The sequence below is a fragment of the Lissotriton helveticus genome, chromosome 12 (assembly GCF_964261635.1).
Source record: "Lissotriton helveticus chromosome 12, aLisHel1.1, whole genome shotgun sequence".
Classification (NCBI taxonomy): Eukaryota; Metazoa; Chordata; class Amphibia; order Caudata; family Salamandridae; genus Lissotriton; species Lissotriton helveticus.
Window position 1 is genome coordinate 309,226,770 of NC_136073.1, and position 21,306 is coordinate 309,248,075.

The 21,306-nt window shown below is 44.7% G+C and overlaps 1 protein-coding gene across 1 annotated transcript in view; it reads right to left on the reverse strand.

The window, feature by feature from the left end:
* BCO1 (beta-carotene oxygenase 1) overlaps positions 1-21,216 on the reverse strand; it is a 236,689-nt gene extending 215,473 nt beyond the window's left edge. Inside the window, exon 1 of the mRNA XM_078670768.1 lies at positions 20,896-21,216. Coding sequence (XP_078526894.1) covers positions 20,896-21,004 — 109 coding nt within the window. The 5' untranslated portion in view covers positions 21,005-21,216. The remainder of the gene's footprint in view (positions 1-20,895) is intronic.
* Between the last annotated feature and the right edge of the window lie 90 nt (positions 21,217-21,306).

A 21,306-nucleotide genomic window follows, 5' to 3' on the forward strand; every position in this document is an offset into this window, starting at 1 on the left:
TGCTTACTTGGATGACATAGCTGTCTTCAGTAGCAGCTGGGAGGATCACTTGCAGCACTTGCAAGCTGTTCTCCAGGCCCTGGAACGGGCTGGCTTGACGATCAACGCCAGCAAATGTCAGATTGGACAGGGGTCGGTAGTGTACTTAGGACACTTGGTGGGCCGGGGAACGGTACAGCCCCTTCAGGCGAAGATTGAGGCAATCATGGCCTGGAAACCCCCCAAGACCCAGACTGAGGTCCGAGCCTTCCTGGGCCTCACAGGTTACTACAGACGATTCGTGAAGGGGTATGGCACTATCGTGGCACCCCTTACAGAACTCACGGCCAAAAAGCAACCCAGGAGAGTCATTTGGACGGAGGCTTGCCAGCGAGCCTTCGACACTCTGAAACAAGCATTGTGTAAAGCTCCAGTCCTGAAGGCACCAGATTTTTCAAAAGAGTTCATTGTCCAGACAGATGCATCCGACATTGGCATTGGGGCGGTGCTATCGCAACTCAATGAAGAGGGTCTGGATCAACCCGTGGTCTTTCTGTCACAGAGACTGCTTCCCCGGGAACAAAGGTGGAGTACCATCGAGCGGGAAGCCTTTGCGGTGGTCTGGGCACTGAAGAAGCTGCAACCATATTTGTTTGGTTCACACTTCCTTGTTCAGACAGACCACCGACCCCTTCGTTGGCTCATGCAAATGAAGGGGGAAAATCCCAAACTGTTGAGCTGGTCTATCTCCCTACAGGGAATGGACTTTCGGGTGGAACACCGGCCCGGAGTTGACCACGCCAATGCAGACGGTCTCTCCAGGTATTTCCGCCTTAGTGTTGAGGACTCCCAAGGGGTTGGGTAGCTCTCCCCACTTTCAGCTGGGGGGGACGCGTGTTAGACCCGTCTGCTTCTGAGAGTCCCCTCACCACTATGATTTCTTTTGTTTCCCTGTATCTCCCAAAATTTGTCGCTTTTTATTTGTCTAGCAGGACTTTTTTATGTGTTGTTTCATGGGGTTAGATGTTCCTTGACGCCCAGTTGCTCACAAGGTTTGTGGCACCTATTTACAAGGCGCCTGGCCCAAGCCTGTGGCATTACAAACTGGGGTTGTCAACCTGTATAATTGGACCTAAAATGGTGGACACCCTTTTTCCTCATGTGAAGTGACTCCAATTGGAGCCTTCATGAACCCTGGCCTTTTGAGGTTTTGGCGCCCTTTGTTTGGCGCGCGTTTCTGACAGGAATTCCTTTATTTTCCTCATTTACACAAAATGGCTGCTCTAGAACCCCAGTATGGTGGCTGTGAGTGTCCTAAATACCCCTCAAGAGTGCCATGTCATTGTCACAGCCAGAGAAGGTTCTAGAACCTTCTGGCTCGTGCCAGTACCCCAGGGCACTGGCTATATAAGGCCCAGTCCCTGGCGGCCATTTTAGATTAGATGAGATTGATTAGATGAAGATAGATTGAATGAAGGATTAAAAGATTCCAGACTTGACACCAGATTGACACCTGCCCTGTTGACCCCTGAGGTGGCTGGTAGCGCAGGCAGTAGAGCAGCAAAGGGTTGCTGGCGTTGTGTCTGACTGGCGTTCCAGTCAGCTACGTGAGAAGTGATCTAGCGCCTACAGCGCCTGCCCAGCGAGTACCTCATTGCCCCCAAAGACTGTGGCCAGATTCGTGTGCCTCTCCGCCCCCCCGGTGGTGAACTGTGATTGACTTATCGAGTCGCGAGGCGAGAGCAAGTTCGCCGCGACCGCGATCGTCAGCTGTGCCCCCCTTCGCGACAGGTGCCTCTAGAGGGGAGATCGGACGTCTCCGAGCCCCACCAGCGTAGAGCGCCTCCTGCGCAGATTGAAGGTGAGGTGGTGCGCCGGGGCGGGGAAAGGCCGGCCTTCGTTGGGCGGGACTAGCGTCTCTGCCACTCCCCAGTGACCCGGGAGCTGTAGCTGTGGGCGGGAACCACCCTGAATGCGTAAGTCGGAGGGAGGTCCGTGGAGCCCCTGAGAGCCCCGTCGCTAACGAGAGGAGTGCTGTGCCCGACTGAATCGTATCTTGATTGCAGCCGATGTGAGGTGGGCCCGTTTCCTCATAGTGAATGCAGCGTTGTGAAGGAACTGTGAACCGGCATTTACTTGACTGTGCGCGAAGGTTGTGTGACCTCTCCGGCAGCCCGTTCGTCAGTCTAATGACTTTGAACTAGTGCCGCCTGTGCTCAAGTGGTGCTAAAGCCCGTAGGCGCGCATAGACTTCACCGGCAAAGCAGAGATCCTATCCCGGTGACCGCCGAGTGCAAATGATGTATTTACTGCGTTTCCTTGCCTTCTAGATATACGCGCATACGCCTTGAGTGATTATTAAAGAGTCCCAAACCTTATTTTGTGCTCAGAGAAGCCGTATACCTGGTCATTGAAAACAGCATAAACTGTAAGAGTTATCTTTCCCATTTGACACGTATTGCAGATGTAATGATTCTAAAGTATTTAATTGGTGGCAGCGATACCAGAAGAAACATGTGGTTGTTTATTTAAATGAACCAATATTTATTCTGATATTTATTCTGATATTTATTCTGATATTTATTCTGATATTTAGTCTGATATTTAGTCTGATATTTATTGTGATACTCATTCCTGAAGTTATACTATTTATTAATACTATTTATTACCAGAACTGTATGACCAAAAGAAATGTATATGTGCTTTCCCAGTCAACCCTATTTACAACAAAGAACTTTTATATAAAGGAATCGTATTTTTCTACAGCAGTGGTGTGGTGTCCTTCTTTTTGGTGTGGATGTACAAGGAGTTATTATTGGGTCAGAGCCGGCTTAACACTACAGCCTTCACTTGCCTTGTCACTTGAGCCAAGCTACCCCCTTTGTGCTGGGCTTGCCCATCGCAGGTAAAACAGTGTCCCTTTGCAATAATCTAGTGTCACCAAAATCACTACAGTACCTTTGATTCTTTCCCTTTTTAGGTCTCGCCTACACAACGCGCATGCGCTGCATTGGAGGAGACCTTCAGTAATCGATTCCTTTTCTGCCAAAAACGTGCAAACTTTGCATTGCTTTCATTGGCAAGGGAAGCGCCCACAGCATCGGTGTCAAAACCTCGCGGTGCCATCGCAGCGCGATTTTTACATCGCATCTTCGTTCACATCGCATGCAACGACGGCGCGATGTCATTAACATCGCATGCAACTACAACGCATGCGATGTTAGACATGACAGTGCGATGCGATGTCGGAATACATGGTGGAAAACAAGACACATTGCCAACTGTGTCAGAAAATGATGCGATGCGAATGTTGAAATTCAAAACATGCAAAACATGACACATTGCCGATGCGAATGGTGAAAAACATGACAAATTGGCAAATGTGTCAGAAAATGTTTCAGAAATCACAGCGCGAATGGTGAAAAACATGACAAATTGCACATGACAAATTGGCAAATGTGTCAGAAAATTTTTCATAAATCACAGCGCGTTGCAAAACATGACATATTGCCAACTGTGTCACAAAATGTGTAATAAATGACAGTGCGATGCAAATGTTGAAAAACATGACAAATTGGCAAATGTGTCACAAAACGTTTAATAAATCACAGCGCGATTAATATGGGCGGAGCAACAAGGAACATTATTATGGGTGGTTGCTGTGTGGCATACTGCATGGATGGATGAGTGAATGGATGGGTGATGGTGGGTGTTGCAGAATGGATGGGTGATGGTGGCTGAATGTATGGCTGGGTGGTTGCTAGCAGATGGCTGGATGGGTGGGTTTATGAGTGGCTGGATGCGTGCATGAAGGATGGATGGATGATGGGTGGACGCACGCTATAACATCGCATGGACCATTACGTCAAATAAGTAAGTCGCCTGACCCACTAAAATAAAAGAAACTTACAAGTGCTTCATTTTTATGTTGCTGATTTATGATTTATGTGGGTGGACAACAGGGGAATACGTAAAATACGTGCAAAATGCAGGCCCCGCACAAAGGGAGAGGATGTGGCCACACAGCTAGCGCTGCCGACTTTGGTGCTGGGAACCAAGGTTCGAGCCTCGCGTGACACACTAAAATGAAAGAAACGTACAAGTGCTTCTTTTTTATGTTGCTGATTTATAATTTATGTTTTTTTATGCATTTTAATCAGAAACATAAAAAAAGCACTTGTAAGTTTCTTGTTTTTTTGTGGATTAGGCGAGGCACGAACCCTAGTTCCCAGCACCAAAGTCGGCAGCGCTATCTGTGTGGCCACATCCTCTCCCTTAGTGCTGGGCCTGCATTTTGCATGTATTTCACTTATTCCCCTGCTGTACACCCCACCAAAATCCAAATCAGCCTCCAGATGAACTTTTATTTATGCAAAGCAGTTAATCTCCCTTAAAAAGGTTGCCTTCCCTGTACAATGTAAACAGCAGCATGAATTACCCCCATGTCACCGGAACAATGTTATAAGCAGAGATTACGCAATATCTGCCATTTAAAATGTTATTAGTCGGTCTAAGAGCTGTCGCCTTCGCATCATTATTGCGGCAGGCCATTTACAATTTTATTAGGGGTGAACTACATGAAATGTGATCGTGCTACCTGACATGATTTAATGTCGTCTGTTATTGTATTTGTAACACCTTATCATTTAAATTAAATACAGGTATTCTCCTCACCTCCAATCAATCACTGCTTTCACCCTTAACCTGTAACAGACGAAAAGCTATGGCATAGCAATGACGCCAAAGGACCTAATACAAAAAAAAAAGAAACAGTGGCCCCTCAGCCAGACCAGTGAGAGTATCCAAGGCCCGTCAATTGGCAGAGGGAGATTAAGTGACTTGCCCAGAATCACAGGATGTTGAGCCGGCGCCGAGACTCCAGCCGGATTTCAAGCTTCCGAGTCGGCAGCTCTGGCCACTACGCCATAGACCGCTAGAATTGGGATCTACATATACTCCTCCAGGGCAACCCTAGAAGTATACGGGACTGGGGTAAGGAGGTAATATCCAAACAGAAAGACATGTGGAACTCTGAAAAAGAGGGGAACCTTGTCTAATCGTTAGAGGAATACACAACCTGATCACAGTCTGAGCACTACTGTCATATTGTAGCGCATATACATGCAGTATAATGTGATATGCGACACCATGTTTCGTCCTGTACTTTTCCTGATTTCACTTTTCTGTTGAATTGAAGACTGCCGAATGCGCTGGGGTACAAGCAGGTTCACGCGGCAAATAAAAAAAAAATGCGTTGTTTTGCCCTGCGACGTGATGTTCTGCGGGGTGATGTTCGGGTCAATGGGAAGCAATGCAGTTGCGTTGCAAAAGTCGGCGATGTCTTTCTTCACGATGTAATGGACGGGGCGATGTGACAGACGCGATGTTACAGCGCGCGATCAGTTTTGCCGCGATGTAACGTCATACATCCATTGGCAATGTGTGCACGTTTGGCGATTCCCTTGCCGGAGCGATCTTTGAAACCATCTGTTTGTGATTAACAGATGGTTCCTGCTCATTCCAGCAAGGGAAACAGGCGCAGGCCCCCTCCTCTCTACCCTCCCCCAGCTGCCTCCTCCTATCCTCGTTAAACTGTTTTTTTTTACTTTCAGCGCCAGGAGCGCACGCTTGTTTTCTTTTTGTTGGTGCTGTATTTTCATTCCTTTCAGAGATAAGACTTGCCTTTTAAGTTCTGTTTTTTCGAGAGTTTTATGCCAAAAGTTCCGTTCACGTTGGAGAGAGTCGCTCGGATCAAGGAGGGCATGGCGGGAGGCTGTTGGGGATGGATGGGCTGTTGCTTTACGTTGGTGGTTCCCCAAAAGCGGTAGATGCTGCAATGCGAAGAGACAGGTTGGCCGTGGCTCACGCTGATTTTCGGTGCGAGCAGCGTGCTCTCGGTGCAAAGGTGACTGTGTTCAATCACAGAGTCCAAAAGCTTGATTTAAGAGCCTGTGAGCCACACCAAGGCTCTAGGTCCTGAAAAGCACCACTTGGAGGTCAGGAACTCGCTACAGCTGTAACCAGGAGCTGGTAGGGAGCCTTTTATTTCCCCGAGGCTCAGATCGGAAGGTCACAGAGTGTCTTGTCCTTGGTGTCACTCTGTGGTCCTGGATTCAAGATGAAGTTGCAGGTACAGTTCTTCTTTACCAGGCAAAAGGGCAGCAAAGCAGGGCAGCAGTTCCTTTAGAACAGCAGTCCAGCAAATGCGTAGTCCTAGTAGCAGCACAGCAGTCCTTCTTCCTGGCAGAGTATCCACAGGTCCAGAAGTGTACTGAAAAGTTGGTGTCTGAGGTCCAGTATTTATACACAGTTGTAATTTTGAAGTGGGACAAGGCTTCTAGAGGCATGCCTTTGAAGTGCACTGATGCCCTGCCTCTTCTGCCTTGGTTCCAGACTAACTGCAGGAGGTATACAGCCATTTGTGTGGAGGCAGGACACAGCCTATTCAAGTGTAAGTAGGGCTCGGCCTAGCTCCTTCCACCCATCCTGCCACTAACGGTCCATCCAGTCACACCTAAGCTCCCCATTGTGTGTGACTGTCTAGGAGGAATACACTAATATATAATTAACACAATAATTAGGGGGCTAGGATACTAATGATCCAGAAATACGTCGCCCAGATAATTTTAAACCTGCCAGGAAATGTCCAAAATAAAATGTTGCGGACTATCTCCTAGGTAGTTTTGATATTTTTTGTGTGTTGAAAGGATCTTTGACTCAGATGGGACAGAAAGACTTCCTTGAGTCCTTGAACATGTGACAATAACGAACAAAAATGCGTTTTCTATTTCTCTCCATTCTCTAAGTTGGTCTGGTTCAGAATGTTGATGAGTGCCCTATAATGAAGCATGACACTATATAGTGAGTGAGGGCAGTAAATAAAACAAGAAACTTGTTTCCAGCTGAGTAAAATTAGCAGCTCCCATGAAGAAAACAGACCCATTTGCAATCCCCTTCCTTTCTTATGTGTGAGTAAATGTAAGAGCAAGGAGGGCAAAGGGAAGGGTGGTACCTCTCTCCCCCCTGTGTTTTGTGTTAGTGAAAGGAATACACAAAGTCCAACTGTCAGCTACACCCTGTCATGTGACCAGAGATAGGCTGCAGAAACCAAAAGGCTAAGGCAAAAAAATGGCATCTTTCTAAAAGTGGTATTTTCAGAATTGTAATTTAAAATCCAACGCCACCATGAGTTTGGGTTTTAAATTGTGATTCCAAAGACACTAGAACTGGTTATCTCCTCCTATTTGGAAATTTCACTTGCAAGATGTAACAAAACAACACCAATGGTATCCTATGGGAGTGATAGCCCTTACAGTAGAGAAAACCCTATTTAAGAGATTTTCACTACCAGGACATGTGAAACTTAAAAATGCATTTCTTACCTTTTAAAATACATTGCGGTGCTGAAAGCCTACTAGTTCGTCCTAAGATGGCAGGGTATGCCCAGACGTGGGTCCCTTGCTCACTTTGGCACTGGATTCAAGCTAGCTTGGCTGATGAGGGCTGTTAGCTCAAAACCAGTCCCAGGATGTTTGTTTCCGGTCCAGGGAAGACATGGCTTGGCAATTCGGGCTGGACTGTTCCCATGAGGCACAGGGTCAAGACTGATTTTTATATAGCTGTGTCTGAACTGGAGTGGCTAAGTGAGCTAAAGAATGATGATGGGTTCAACCCAGATCTGTGACTGGGGTGAGTGTCTGAAAAGTTTCAGCTCTCCATCCATCATCTCCTTGTGTTTGCTTTGCTCGCCCTAAGTTGGCACGGTATGCCCATATGTGTGTCCCTTGCTCTGTTTGCCACTGGATTCAAGCTAGCGTGGCTGATGAGGGCTAGGGCTGTTAGCCCGAAACTGGTCCCAGGATGTTTGTTTCCGGTCCAGGGAAGACAGGGCTTGGCAGTTTTTCTGGACTGTCCCCATGAGGTACAGAGTCAAGACTGATTTGCATATAGCTGTGTCGGAACTGGGGTGGCGAATGGAGCTAAAGAACGATGATGGATTCAACCCAGATCTGTAACTGGGGTGAGTGTCTGAAAAATTTCAGCGTAGCGAAAGATACGTTGGGATAAATGTCAAATCTGTCAACAGGGGAACTAGAGAAAGAGTACATTATGATGCAGTTAATGTCCACTCAGAAAATGCCATTTGGCCTGTTTCTTGAAATAGGCAGTGGAGGGATTGGTTCTCATCTCCGTAGGAAGAGCGTTCCAAATTCTAGGTGCAAGGCCGGAGAAAGCACGATTGTACGTACTTTTCTTTTCGAATTTAGGAGGTTTCAAGAGTAGTGTGGACGTACTTCTTAAGTTCCGACCGGATCCAGAAAGAACAAGCTTGTTCGCCAGATAGGCCGGAGTGCCACTGGATTCATGCTAGCCTGGCTAATGAGGGCTGTTAGCCTGACACCAGTCCCAGGATGCTTGTTTCCGGTCAAGGGAAGACATAGCTTGGCAGTTCTGGCTGGGCTGTTCCCATGAGGCACGGGGTCCAGACTGATTTGCATATAGCTGTGTCTGAACTTGGGTGACGAAGAGAGCTAAAGAACGATGATGGATTCAACCCAGATCTGTGACTGGGGGTGAGTGTCCGAAAAGTTTCAGCGCTCTGTCCATCATCTCCTTGTGTTTGCTTTGTTTGCCCTAAGTTGGCAGGGTATGCCCAGATGTGGGTTCCTTGCTCACTTTGCCACTGGATTCCAGCTAGCCTGGCTGATGAGGGCTGTTAGCCTGAAACCGGTCTCAGGATGCTTGTTTCCGGTCCAGGGAAGACAGGGTTTGGCAGTTCATGCTTGACTGTTCCCATCAGCCACAGGGTCAAGACTGATTTGCGTATAGCTGTTTCTGAACGATGGTGGTGAAGTGAGCTAAAGAACAATGATGGATTCAACCCAGAGTTGTGACTGGGGGTGAATGTCTAAAAGGTTTCAGAGCTCCGTCCATCATCTCCTTGTGCTTCTTTTGTAGGCCCACTAGTAGCATTTCATTAACAGACCCTGTGAATCTGTAGTGCCACTATACTAGGTACTTATAAATAAATTATATATGTCAATAGGGTATAAGCCAATGCTACCATGTTCAGATGAGAGAGCGCAAGCACTTAAACACTGGTTAGCAGTGGTAAACAGCTCAGGGCCCAAAGGCCGACAAAAACAAATTCAGTAGATGCAGAAGTGAAGGCATAAAGTCTGGGGATGACTCTGCAAAAATGGCCAAGTACAACACTGTGGATTTAGCCTGATATACTCTACAGCCTCAAATAAGAGAGGAGTCTCCCAAGAAACCGTGGAAGTGCAAAATAGCCCCATTTGGTTGTATTATTCAATTTGCTTCACTCCTTATCCAGTTAACCCAATCAAGGGAAGCAGGGTATCTCTATCCAGGGCAATCTAATTGCTCGCTTGAATTGGGAAAAAACACAATGTTTGCCCTAAAGCACATCACTTTCGATTCTTTGACAATGACTCGAAGAATTCTCTCAGAGGAAACATCTCAAAAGCTCACAGCAATCTCTACAGGGGACCTGTTGTTTAGCAAGGATGGCTCTGCATACAGTAGAATGCGCTCTCTTTGTATTTCTACCATGGATGCATCAGGCTCTTTTGCTCTGAGATGGCTTGCCACCTTTTTTTTTAATCTATAGCACTAATAGTAGAAGGGTGAGTACACATCCGAAACCCTGCCCTGTCTCTATGGCAAAACTATCTGTTACCTAGATCTATATGGTACTCTTAACTGTTGGGCACATGTTTTCAGTTAGAGCCATAATACAATTTAAAAAGTCCTCATCTAATGCCATTGTGGGGAGGGTGTTCCTGGGAAGTTCTCCATTAATAACATCAAACATTTTATTCGTACCCAGAGTGCAGAACACTTACAGTTTTTGACACAAGGTTGACTGGATTCATACATGGGTCTCCTGTAGATGTTTCGAGTGTGAACCGTTCTGGCAATGGCTAATACATTTATATAGAAGAATGCATTTCATCAGTTGCTTGAGAATCACCTGTCCATTAATCTTGGCATGAGAATCTAGGGAAATGGCCCATAATAATTTGGGGTATTTTGGGCTCTGGTTTTTACAAATAAGGACTTGAGCATTTTATCTGAGTTATTTCTCTACAAGCGATTACCCTATGAAATTACCGCATTCCAGAGTCATTGATAATCTGTCAATACCTGTAATGTTCCACCTCATTTCTTTCCAGGTCAGAGTTCTGAAGTACTGCACTACATTAATTTCCAACAGACCAGTTGGCATTTACTGAACATTCTTTTTTGCAGATTCCTCTAAGCCAATGCATACATATGAAATGTTACCAGAGGTCATTACCTCAAAGGCAGGAACCTCGTGTTGCGTGGTGGATGAAAGTGTAATGATATGGAGTCTAGACTAAGCATGCTAGCGATTTGGCAAGCCGCCATTCAGTAGAGCGAGTGGTGGGCTTCTAAGAAAATCTTGAGCTCATGTGCTTATTTATTTACAAATGTAAGGACTGCACCCTCCAGCACACAATATCGGATTCTATAGATATCTCCCTGGAAATTTAAGTTTTCAGGGCTTAGCTAAAGTGAACAGTCTTGTTCACTCTTCAAGAGTGGGGATCCACAACTTCGCTCCCATAGACGGTTGTATGATGTTACAACGTGATCTTTTAGATCGCGGTACATCACAACGCATCTTTTACAACGCAAGTCGTTACAACGACTTGCGCTGTAGGGTGCTGGACTTAGGAATAGTAAGATTTACTATTCCAACTCCAGCCTACGTACAGTAGGGAAGGTGTTGGAATAGTAAATCTACTATTCCTTAGTCTAGAGCGCCCTCCAGCGCAAGTCGCGGTAACGACTTGCGTTGTAAACGACGCGTGGTAATGGCAGCGCAGTGTTTTGACAATGTTGTCATGGATGTTCCCCCCATAGACTCCGACGGCCCCTTGCATGCATGTGTTTTCTTGAGGTGGGGCATGTAAAGACTCAAGCAGCAGCTGAAGATGGCTGCGGTCTGCAGGAAGTCTAGGAAATGTCTCCCTGATGTAGAGAGACACTCTGTTGTATGTCACAATGACGTTTACATAAATAGTTCCTGACCTAAATATCATGTACAAAAAATATAATCCCACTGGGTCTAGATTTTCTATGTTTAACTCGACAGGGAGAAATTTAAGACATAGGGTTTATCTCAGGAATTATTTTGACAGCAATGTCCTGATACCTCATCCATGCCCTACCTCAGATCTGTACTGCAAGTTAATAGCTCTGAAAAATGTTTAAAGCCAGTGCCATATATCAAGGAATGATAGAGAATAGCTGTGAGTCTGGCGCAGGGATGGAGGGGGTTGTGTGTGGGGAGGGAAGTGCTGAATTTAGTGCAGGTGCCCCAAGTTTTTTCTTATTAGTCCACTGCTGGCACTGCCAAATGTCGCCTTTGCTACATATTAGGTATACCTAGTCTTTATTCCAGCACATGCCTCTTTCTTTCACCACCTTACACATCATATCTCTATCTCATTCTTCTAGGTTATTTTCCATTCCTGCCTTTACCCTTCGTCACTTGTTTACTGTACTTCTCTTCCCCTTTCTTTCTCTCTGTTCTTCCTTACACTCTCTCTTGCTCAGAGTCAACTGTGATCATGCAAAATAAGTCCCTGTCCCCAAAAATGGGTGCCAGTGCCCACACCTCCTGCAACCTGCAGCTCAAATTAGCACTACGGTGGGGGGGATCTTTATTCAATCAACAATGAAATATTCTAAACATATTGGCTAAAAAAGAGATTTTGAAGGTGGTTCTGAAGAGAAACTCATGTGTAGTTTTAATATTTCAAGATAGAGCCAAGTAGGAAGAGTGTTATTTCTCGACAGCAAAAAAAATCATGTGTGTGTTTAAAAGAACATTGTATGCTTCACCATCGGGTTGTTTTGCACAATTGATTCATGTCATACAAGCTTTATTTTGGCTCAAGGCCATTAAAGCACATAAATAAGCATGGTAAAACACTGCCAATCATAATGCAATAAAATACATAGTCCAGAAGTAAATGTGGCTAAGAAAAATATTGAAAACTGTCTTGTGGATAGAGAATAAGAACTCAGAATAAATAAAACATTAAAATGCACTTTTTGTATGTGTAAGCTCATTAGTAAAATTGCACCAGATGTTTAGCCATTTTAGGCCTTAAATTTGGCCCTTGTTGTCCACATAGCCAACAAGTAGCAGGAGAGTGCAAATACCAATGATTTACTACAATCAGTTTTTAATATCCTTAGAGCAGACTTATATTCTCTAATCTCCAAATTTCAGCAGAGGTAGGATCCAACGATACCTACTAGTTAGGTAGGCTGGACAGAATAGCATTACATGTTCTAGAGACTCCTTAGAGGACCCACAACCTTGGCACAGCTGCTCATCCGTCAAAGGCGATTTAACCCATTTGATGTTAATGAATGGAGGGGCATGGTCCCATAGCGAAATAGCAGGAATAGACCAGTGGCATAACACTGGCCCCTGCAGCCCCCGTGGTGTGGGGTCCCCAATTTCCAGGGGACACCCTCAGCAAAGTACTCTGCCCGGAGAGCTCCATAATGAGCCTGGAGGGGGGCCCTCCACGTACCTTGCAGGGGTCCCCCTCAAGTTTCGCTACACCAGTGGACTAGACGCCTCGCTCAATCTCATTCATGATGAAATCTTCCTTGATGAATGAGCCTTTAACTGAAAGGAAGGCATCAGTCAGGGAGCTGTGCTGCACATTTGAGTGTATTAAAGACTCTTGATGCTGCCAGTATGCTAATTTGATATTATTCTTGGGTTCCGATCTAGCCTCCACAGTGATGGTAGCCCAATCGCCCCCTGGGTGACTTCAATATACTTAATCCAAGGTATATTGCTTGATTTCACCAGCCTAAGTATTTCTTCTAATCCATCTCGGTATGGACGGAACTCTAGTGTAGGCCAGATACTCCTGCAAAAGAGAATGGGATGGAGACCAACTTTATCCGAGAGAGATCACAACCCCAAACCAAGTCTTGGTGGCAATGAAGGCATACTTATTGGGATACCCACTAGTGTTTGCATTAATAGGTTTTCCACCAATTTTAGCTAGGAGGAATCTAGATGGCCCCATAGTTCTGTATTATAAGTGGCCTTCCCCAGGGCTTGATGGTAGTAGACCTGTAGTGTCGGCTGGGCCGGTCGGAACTCAGAGTTACGGGTCAGCTTTGTAACTCTTCCTACTACTTGCTCATGTCTTAATCTGTGCTGCATAATGTGTGCCAGCCACCCGCCCTGCTCTGTTACTATGATGCCCGGATAGATCAATGTCTGTACTGTCGATTTTCCTGTTAATGTTGGATTTTCCCTGGTTGTGCGACCCGGGTTGATTACCATATACTTGGCTTTGGACACATTTATTTCAAGGCCCTGTGCTATGCAAAAATCTTCAAAATGGTCCAGTAGTGTTTGGAGGCCCATTGGTGATTTGGAAATGAGGAGGGTATCGTTGGCAAATATGAGACCAGGGATCCTCATGTCTGCCAACTTTGGGGCATTGTTGTCACCCTAATCTAAGTGCTTTATAAGGCCATTGATGTAGAGTGAGTTTAGAGTGGGGGCAAGCATGCACCCCCGCCTGACCCCTCTATTGACTGGAAATGTCTCTTTGAGCACACCCGCATTCCCGCATCTGACCTGTGCATTGTTATTGTTGTGCAGCCTTGTTATGATATCTTGTAGATAATTTGGCACATCTAGCTCCTGCAACACTCAACATAGACTTGACCTAGGGACTAGATCAAAGGCGGAGTGGAGGTCCACAAATACGATGTACAGGCGACCAGCCCCCAGTGTGACTGTTTTCCAAATTAACATAAAGAGTCGGAACACATGATCAACCGTACTTGTGGCCTTCCTAAACCCCGCCTGCAACGGGACAGGATGTTATTATCTGTCATCCAATCCTGTAGTCTGCCAAGTAGAATGCTGGAAAATAAACTTGGGCGCTATTGAGCAGACTAATAGGTCTATAGTTAATTGGAAGTTCACGGGTCCCTTTTTATAAATGGGGACAATTACTGACCCCGCCCACATGGGGGGGGGCAGAGGTTCCTGTAGTAATGCTTATAATGTTATTTTTAGAAGTGCTTCTTTAGCAATGATAGAACTGTTGTAGGTCATGCATAGAATGTGTGTATGTCACTATGCTTGTGTGTGGAGTGCTGGTCAGTCTGGAGTTCGTTTACAAGCTGGCAGCACCTTTTTATCTGTACTGCATATCTTGAGGAATAAAGAAGATTTATCACCAAACTTGGTGGGTATTCATTCACTACAAATTTGGCGACGAGGGAAACTGGCAATTTTCTAATGAAATTGATATCCTGCTTCATACAACTCTACATTTGTTATCCTGGATTCAAGAAAACTCTTCGTTTCAAAGAAAACTATTCGTTTCTCTTCAAAACAGCTGTGCCTTAGTGCGGTGAGACTTTCATTTATCTTTTCAAAAAAAAAAATGAAGAAAACCACTTTATTTTAGCTTCCTACCCACTCTGCATCTTTCAAACGCCACCGTTTCACAAACCGCTACAGCGTGTTAGCTCCCGCTCCAGTGAGTTTGAACGTCGCAGCATCTTGCAGAACCTTCCTTTGTCATCGCGCGTCAGTGCACTGCTCATCACTACTACATGCGCATGGAATTGTGGGTACTCGCGCATTGAATTGTGGGTACGACCCCACGTAAGGTCACGTCGGCGGCCATTTTAGATTGGTTTTATGCCGATTTTTCTTCATTTTCATCGCGTTTCACACCGATTTGATTCTGGACTCTGGCAATTGCTGTTTTCTGGTATTTATAAACGTTTATCAGTATTATTTATTTTGACAATATCAAATTCTAGTAAGGTGCTGCCTGCAATAATTTTTGTATCTTTCCTCAATAAGATAAAACAGATATACATTGATATTTACATATAATAATTTTTTCTGGGTTTGTGTCATTATGCCTGACACTAACAGTGCCATTTCTTCTGGTGAAAAGCCTGTACATGGCCTGAACCTAAATGCTCCAAGAGAATTTTTAGTTGTTCCTGGTGATCCTCCTGTTGCTTGGTTAGATTGGAAAGAATATTTCTTGAACTATGTTGCAAATCTTGAAGATGTTAGTGGACCTTTCACTCCTGAAAGAAAAAAAAGGATTTTATTATTAGGTCTTGGCCCTGAAGGATTAAGAATCTACAATCAGTTGGACAAGACTGATAGATCTGCTGGTGACATTGATGTTTTCAATTCAGCACTTTTGGATATCGATGATTATTTCTCTCCTTGTGTTTGCATTGCTGTCACCAGACATTCCTTCTTTCAACGCAAGCAAAATAAATCCGAATCAGTTGAGGATTACGTTTCCGCACTTAGAAAATTAGCTGTTAAGTGCAAATTTGCTCAACTTCATGATGATCTTATTCGAGATCAAGTTGTCATGTACACTAAAACTAAAACCATTCAGAATAAACTATGGGTTGAAGGTGATGGAACTTTGAAAGAAATTATCGCCATGGTTAAAAAAGCTGAACTCTCAGAACGTTGCGCAAAGGCTTCTCTTTCCAGTGAGAAAAAGGAAACTGAAATCGTAAACAAAATTTCTGAAGGGAAATCTTTTATTAGAAGTAACAAAGATTTCAGGTCTACTAATGCTAAAAAAGAAAATTTTGACTATAAGAAAACCTCTGAACCTGTGTGTTATAGATGTGGTAGTCATTCTCACCTTGCTCATTATCCTAAGTGTCCTGCTAAGAACACTAAATGTCTGAACTGTGGGGTTATGGGGCATTTTGCTAAGGTCTGTAAAAGAAAAGTCTTTAAAAATTCAAAAGGTAAGATTGCTTGCATTCAAGAGGTAGCACAGGATTGTACCTCATCTTCTGATGAAGAAGTTCTACTTGTACAAAATGCAGTTAAAAAAAAAAAGGTAGTATTGAACATTTCTGATATTGATTCTAGTAAACCCTTATGCCAAGTCTCATTAGGTGGAGTCATGACGCAACTTGCTGCAGATTCTGGGTCACCCTATACTATTGTGAACAAGAATGTTTGGGATCAGAAATTTGTTAACCAAATTGGAAGTTGGTTGGAACCTTCTGATATCTCACCTGTTAGTTATACCGACAACACAATAGAGATTTTAGGGTTCAGACTACTAATTTTCAAGTTTAAAGGTATGCATGCCACTTGCAAGTTGTATGTGTCGAAGGATGGTCCTTCAGTGTTGGGTTGGAGGGATCAAAAAAGTCTACACATAATTTTGGATCCCAATAGCAAGGAACAAGTGTTGGTTTCCTGCATAAGTGAAGACACCAAGAAATGGGTGATTGATGAGTTTCCTTCTGTATTTACTGGCACTATTGGCAAGCTGAAAGGTTTTACACATCAAATCAGACTTAAAGACAATGCTATTTCTAAAATTCACAAAGCCAGGAATATTCCTCTCATCATTAGGGATGAGGTTAAATCCGAACTTGATAAATTGTTAAATGCTAATATTATTGAGACTGTTGAAGCAGCTGAATGGGTTTCGCCATTAGTCGTCGCACGCAAGGCCAATGGCAAGGCCCGTTTATGTGTGGATTTGAGATATTTGAACAGTCAAATTTTGGTTGATCAATATCCACTTCCACGCATTGATGAAATGTTGTCCTTAACCAAAGATGCAAAAGTTTTTTCCACTTTGGACCTATCAGCAGCTTATCATCAGGTTGTTCTTGATCCAGAAAGTAGACATCTTACATCATTTGCTACTCCATTTGGATGTTTTCGATTTAAAAGAATGCCGTTTGGCTTAGCCTCTGCTGCGGCAGTATTTCAGAGGCTAATGACCAACCTTTTTGGAAACATCAAAGGGGTAATCTTTTTCCAGGATGATATTTTAATTATGGGAAAGGATAAAAATCACCATGACAATCTCCTGAGAAAAGTTCTTAAGGTTTTAGCTGATAATGGTTTGGTTGGGGAGCTCAGCAAGTGCAAGTTTTCAAAGAGCTCTGTTACGTATTTAGGTCATGAAATTTGTGATGAAGGGATAAGACCTAAAACAAAATTAGTTGAAGCAATAGTGAATTCACCTGAACCTAAGTCCAAGGATGAACTCAGATCATTTCTTGGTTTAGCTGAATTTTACTCTAAATTTGTTAATCAGTTTTCACAGAAAACATTTCACATGCGTGTTCTCATGAAGAACAAATCACCTTTTGTTTGGGATGAGAAATGTAGTGCTGCATTTAAAGAAATCAAATATGCCATAGTGAATGCGCCTATGCTACAAGGTTTTGACCCGTGCGCCAAAACTTATTTGACCACTGACGCTAGTGGAGTTGGTTTGGGGAGTGTTCTCTCACAGATTTCTCAACAAGGTGATGAAATTGTCATAGCCTTCGCTTCACGATCATTGTCACCTTGTGAGGAAAAGTACTCTGTGATCGAGCGTGAGACGCTTGCTGTGGTATGGGCAATGGAGCACTTTCGTAAATTTATTTGGGGTAAACAGTTTATTTTACGTTCAGACCATAAACCTCTGACCAAGCTCCTCACTACGGAAGGTTTGTCCAGAGCTTCAGCCAGGATTGCTCGTTTATCCATGAGACTCCAAGATTTCATTTACACTATTCAGTATGTACCTGGTGCAAAGAATGTGGTCGCTGACTTCTTAAGTAGATTACCCTTACCAATGAAGGAAATTGATTTGAACTCTTGGAATGATTGTTGTGTTGCTGGAATTTTTTCTGATCCTCATGGCTTATCAAAGGATGAGTGGAATTCAGCTTCTGGCAAGGATAATGTTCTTGAAACAGTTAAAATAAAAGTCAACCAAGGTTGGGTTGTCTTAACTAAAACTGACAGTCAATTGAAGCCATTCTGGGAGGTCAAAGATGAACTCAGTCTTGACGGTGATTTCTTATGTCGTGGTGACAAACTCATACCACCGTTAGGAGTACGCCAAAAAATTATCTCTTTGGGCCATGAGGGACATCCTGGAATATCCAGAACAAAAAGAATTATAAAAGCCTTGTACTGGTGGCCAGGCATTGACTTGGAGATCGAAAGGTCTGTTCGAGACTGTGTGCAATGTGAGTGTTCTGACAAAAGTCAAAAAACGCTTAATCCCCCAATGTCCTCACTTAGGTGTCCCAAATTACCCTGGGAGGAATTAGCATTAGATATTATGGGACCTATTGTGTGGCAAGATGATTCTATCAAGTTCATCTTAGTCTTAGTAGATCTATTCTCCAGATGGATCGAATTGAAAGTAGTTAACAGAGTCAACACTGAAACTGTTATATCATTTTTGGATGAGTGTTTTATCAGAGAAGGTCTTCCTGCTTCTATTCTAACTGACAACGGCGTTCAGTTCAAATCTGATACCATGAGGGTATTTATGGAATCATCTGGTATCAAGCAAAGATTTTCTGCTGTTTATCATCCCCAAGGCAATTCTGTTGTAGAAAGGGTCAACAGGGTTATTAAAGGAACCTTGCAATTAGCCAACAAGAACAGAAAAAATTGGTATGGCGAACTTGACAAAATGTTATGGTCTTATAGAATCACTATTCATGAAACGTGTGGTGAAAGTCCATTTGGTTTAATGAGAGGCAGATTTCCGTATTCCAAATTAAATCCTGTGTGGATGGGGAGAAGCAAAGAGTATGCTTGGAATTCTGACAAGGTCACAGAGAATATTTGCAAATCTCAGGATAAAAGCAAATTGTATTATGATAGAAAACATGGTACTAAAGATACTCACGTTGAAGTTGGCCAATTGGTTAGAGTTAAATCTTCCAAGAAAATTGGGAAGTTACAACCTAGATTTTCTGATCCCAAGACAATCACTAAAGTAATGCGTAATACCGTCTTGTTAGATGATGGTTCCATTCATCACATGAGTAAGATTGCTTTTGCCAGAGGGTCTGATCCTTGTAAAAACAAGAAGGGGGATGTGTGTGGTGACTTTTGGTGGTTGACTCCAGTTGTGTCCTTGGATTCCAGCACAGATTCTTCTGACGGAGACAATATTGTTAGTCAGTCTTCAACTCCCTCTGACGGTGACAATATTGTTAGTCAGTCTTCAACTCCATTTCCTGGATCTGAGTCTTTGGTCGAAGAACCTCAGAACGTTGGTAAAGAGCCTAGTTCTGTGCCATCTTCTTCTCTAACTCAATGTGATCACAATCCTCCTGTCGCTGAGAGTTTGCAACCTCTTGTTCTTACCAGAAGTGGTAGAAGTGTTGTTACTCCAAGATTTTTAAATGATTTTGTCTGTAAATAATTCTTTAAGTTGATTTTGTTTTTTTATTATTTTAGGAGGAGGATGTGTAGTAATGCTTATAATGTTATTTTTAGAAGTGCTTCTTTAGCAATGATAGAACTGTTGTAGGTCATGCATAGAATGTGTGTATGTCACTATGCTTGTGTGTGGAGTGCTGGTCAGTCTGGAGTTCGTTTACAAGCTGGCAGCACCTTTTTATCTGTACTGCATATCTTGAGGAATAAAGAAGATTTATCACCAAACTTGGTGGGTATTCATTCACTACAGTTCCCCTTGCAGGAAAGCTGTGAACAATGGTGAAAAATAAGCTCCAGAGATTTCAACCTCACCCTGGAAGAGGTCCACGGAATTGTATCCAATCCTAGCACTTGTTTAGGGACCATGCCCTTAATGGCTGTACAAATGTTGCTACAGATATTTTAAAAGGGCTAAGGGTGGGTGGTGAGCAAAAGAACAATGGATTAAACCCAGATCTTTGTGACTGGGGTGAATGTTTGCATTGTTCATCATTCTGTCCATTTTTTGTTCTTTTTGCTCTGGTTTAAAAAAAAATGCAGGAAGCCCTTTTTGCATCATTGCAAAGGAAGGATATATGACATGCCAAAGAGTCAAGAAAAACTGTCCACTCAGGACGATATGTTTGGGTTGATTTTTTTATGATGCAGTACATGCACACACGGGTTCCCCATTTAAATAGGGCAGTTAGTGGGAGTGCATAAGGGACCGAGTACGGGGTGTATGTACTCAGTGCCGCTGGATGGTGTGGTAAGAGCCCGAATGTTCTGCACACGGAAATCGGACCTGGTGTTCCTCACGCAGGGCTGGAGCTGCTCGGTCCGGTCTTTCTGACCAGCCCACTCCCTCCCGCCTCCTCCCCGCTTCCTCCAGCTGCTCCCACCGGCCCCTCTCCCACGCACCCTGGGCCGGATGCCAGACATCCATCTATTTCCACTCAAAATCCCGTAGACCGGGGAAAGTGCTGCACAACCACGTGTTCCTCTCTCTGCTGGGCTGGGGCCAAGCGTGTTTCTGACTCGAGTCAGGTGCCGCACGCAGCCACCCGTCCATGCCTGGCGCCATCCCCCCCCCCCCCCTTCCTCTCGCCCTGGCCGCCGTCTATTATCTCCCCACCATTTTATTTCGTCTTTTCCATTCCCCTTTCTCACTCTCTATTCCTCTTTTACTCTCGCTGTTTCCCTTTTCTATGCGCTCTCCACCAATTGCCCTATTTGTTCTTTAGTCCCCCCCCATCCATGAGATCACACTTCTTATCTCTCTCATTGGTACTAGGTCTCACCCCCTCCACTCACAGCCTGGCCTCTCTCTCGCTATCTGCCCGCTCTCTCTCCTCTCCCTCCATCCTCCACCTCCTCCCTCTCTCTCTCTGGTACACAGCCTTACTCCTCTCTCTCACTAGAGTTCGCCCTCCCCTCCCACAGAGCCTCGCCTCTCTCGCTCTCTGACCCCCCCCCGCCCCCCCGCTTCTTACTCCCTCCCCCGTTCTTTCACTCTCTGGTACAGTTTCGCATCTCACACTCTTTGGCATATAATCTCACACCTCTCTTTCTCCCTTACTTTCCTCCCCTCTCCCCTGGCGGTACACCGCCTCGCCCCTCCTTACCTTGCACCCGTGCTTTCAGCGGCTCTGGGCACTCCTCTCTTGCTCTAGAAAACACCTTCTTCAGCGCCGAGTTGGCCGCGGCCCTACTGCTGCTGCTGCTGCTGTCCATGGTGTGTGCGGGCGCGTCCTGATCCCAGCCCCGGAGTGCAGCGGGGCCCGCTCCTCCTGGTATTTATAGCGAGCCCTTGGCCAAAGTGCAGCGCGCGCTGATTCTGCATCTTACGGATGAGTGATATAAGCGGGGAGAGCGGCCGGCTGCTCCATCTGCTCCGTCGCACACATCCCAGTCCCGCCCCTCCCCACACGTTTTCACACTTCACTGAGCGCACACTCCCGCCCTGCCTCGCTGCTCCTTATGTAACCAGTTGCATAAATTCCCCCACCTAGCCCACCCGCTGCACACACCCAATC